This window comes from Cynara cardunculus (assembly GCF_001531365.2).
Source record: "Cynara cardunculus var. scolymus isolate 2C chromosome LG 13, CcrdV1, whole genome shotgun sequence".
NCBI classification, from domain to species: Eukaryota; Viridiplantae; Streptophyta; class Magnoliopsida; order Asterales; family Asteraceae; genus Cynara; species Cynara cardunculus.
The window spans coordinates 7,363,043-7,365,872 of NC_037540.1; the positions used below are offsets into that span (position 1 = coordinate 7,363,043).

A 2,830-nucleotide genomic window follows, 5' to 3' on the forward strand; every position below is an offset into this window, starting at 1 on the left:
TTGATAGCAATTTATGTCAAACTATATCAAGAGGAAGAGATTGAGAAATAAAGAGATGAATAGATAAAAAGTTGGAGAAGGTAAATCAATTGCAATAATAAATAAAATAAATGTCTATTAAGAAGAAGTTGAATAGTCTAGGGGGTTAAACTTATCTTRAATRCTTAWTAAAAARTTGAATAATTTGGGAGGTTAAACTTAGTTGGATGCAAAATTACCAAATGATCTCATCTATTATGAAATATACAATTTGCTTGTAGGGGCATAATAATCTTTAACTTAATTAGTATTTTAAAAAACAAAAAAAAGGAGAAAAAAGATAAATAAGCTCCTAGCTTTTARAAGAGGCCACATCATACATAGTGGTTTCTTCTTTAATATATATATAGATTTATCCAACTCCTGATTATATCATCCTTATTACAAAATAAACATATCTCCTAATTATATCATCCTTATTACAAAATAAACATATCTCCTGATTATATCACCGTTATTCCAATCAGTTGATAATAATATTGTCAAAACCCAAATTTATGCTAACACATAGCAAATAATCATGTCCAAAGACACCCCATTTGCAATCATATGGTTCCAAAATAAAATCATTTCAAATAAAACTCACTTCATAAACACATGCAGATAAAGAATTTAAACAACAACAATTAATCAGATAAAATTACGTAATCAATTTCTTTTTTTTCTTCCATTCATTGAACCAAGAAATAAAATACTCACACCAACTTTTCTGTATTCTTACTTAACCCAAAGGCAAAGAAAAAAAACACACACTTATATATGTATATATAGATAGATATAGATATAGATAAGAGGTGGTGGAGATCAAAGATATTTAAACCAAATTTTTAAAACAACCCATCAACTTTTCACCACATTATAAAATCTACCCTAAATATTCCAACTCACAACCCGATTATACCAAATAAACCATAGGGGCCAAAGTCATAAAATTGATTTTGATTGATCTGTTCCAGCCAAAATGGTAATGATCTTGGATTATGAACTTATAATCTATAATCTGATGATAGAACGGAAATGTCTCATTTAATGAATTTTTAAATGATTGTTACAGAAAAGGATCAAATCCAGACGTTTTTGAAAATCACGATGACTATCTTGTAATTTAAAAATTGCAAGGACGAAAAGTCTTATTTTCACAAACCACATGGACCAAGTATTTAGTTTACTCTATTTTATATGATTGTTGAAATAATACTAAAAGTTGAAATTTGATTGAAACATGATTTGAAAATTGAATGTTGCCTTATATTAAAATGTAAAAACTAACTATTTTTTGATTTATTTTCATGTAACAAAGACATTAGGTTTCGTAATTGATTCCGAGTTATTGAATTACACAATTCATAATACTAAGATCGTTGTCATTAAAAATGTAAATGTATCTATAAGTTGAAATTCTAGATTCTAATGTTGTAACACTTCAAAGAAAATGAAATACCAGTTATGACGTTGGTATAAATTTATGAATCAAACTAACAAATAAATATAGATCCAACTTATCATATAAATTTTGGAACATAAGAATGTCTATTTTGTTTTGGCACAACTTATTATATTATAGTTACGTATAACACAAAGAAATTAAAATCGAAACATATTCTCATAAACATAAGTTGCTTAAAGTTTACGTAAAATCAAATGAGCCCCAAACTGAGGTTGAAGAGGGATGATGGTATGTGGAGCATGAGAATATGATGGAGAGATCTCAAAGCAGAATTCTTGTAGAATCATAGCAAGTGCCACTTTTGCTTCAAGGTAAGCATAGTTTTGTCCGATACATATACGTGGGCCCCCACCGAAGGGAAGGTATGATGACTGTCCCTTGGTTGCATTTGATACACCTTCGAAAAACCTCTCAGGCTTGAATTCCTTCGCGTCATCACCCCATATCTCCTTGTCATGATGCATAAGCAACAAATGTAAACGGAGGGGAGATCCGGCTGGTAAAATTATGTTTCCTAATTTAGTATCTTCATGTACCATTCGTTCTAGTGTTTTGATTGGTGGATATAACCTAAGAACCTCGTTGAAGATCATGCTAACCTGCAAAATATTTACAAAATAATTATAATATCGTAAAACTTAACATTAATAAAGCACCATAAAATAGATGCTTCTTCGATGTATGGATATGCTTACAATTTTAAGACGATTCAATCCATTGATATCTGGTTTTTCCTTCCCAAAGACAAGTAATACTTCGTCTCTAGCACGTGCTTGCCAATCTGGGTGTTGACCCAACAAGACCATAGTCCAAACAAGCAAATCTTTGGTCGTCTTTTGTCCGGCAAGGTAGAAATGCTTACACTCTTCAATGAAATCCTCGATACTTAAACCAAAATTACTATTTCCATGCTGCTTAATTTCTTCGTAACTCGAATCCAAAAGTATGCCCAACAAATCATCTTTCCCCGTCTTCATTGCGATCATTCGTTTATCAATCATACTCATCATTGAAGCCTTCATTTCTATGTTTATTTCCTTTATCCTATTATTCCTTTTTGTTGGCAATAAGCTACCAAGTTAAATTTGTTTGTTAAAAAATAAACATCATTTAATAGTGAATATATAAAGTAGTATTTTTTGCAACTGAAAACATATCATGATATATATATTTTAATGATATTATTATTTTATAAGTGTTAATTTTTATAAGTGTTAATTTTTTTCACTGAAACCGTATAAAATAAAATAATTATTGTAATAGTTATTTTATAACAAAAGAATATGTTGGTCCCAAAAGGGTCTACAAGAATACTAAACAGTTTGTAGAAGGGGGGGGGGGGGG

At 29.7% G+C, this 2,830-nt stretch overlaps 1 protein-coding gene across 1 annotated transcript in view; it reads right to left on the bottom strand.

Moving 5' to 3' along the window:
* Positions 1 to 1,659: 1,659 nt before the first annotated feature.
* The window catches only part of LOC112524375 (cytochrome P450 CYP72A219-like), a 2,657-nt gene continuing 1,486 nt past the window's right edge, over positions 1,660 to 2,830 (bottom strand). Inside the window, exons 2-3 of the mRNA XM_025134165.1 lie at positions 2,182 to 2,557; positions 1,660 to 2,085 (exon numbers count right to left, since the gene is read on the bottom strand). Coding sequence (XP_024989933.1) covers positions 1,660 to 2,085; positions 2,182 to 2,557 — 802 coding nt within the window. The remainder of the gene's footprint in view (positions 2,086 to 2,181; positions 2,558 to 2,830) is intronic.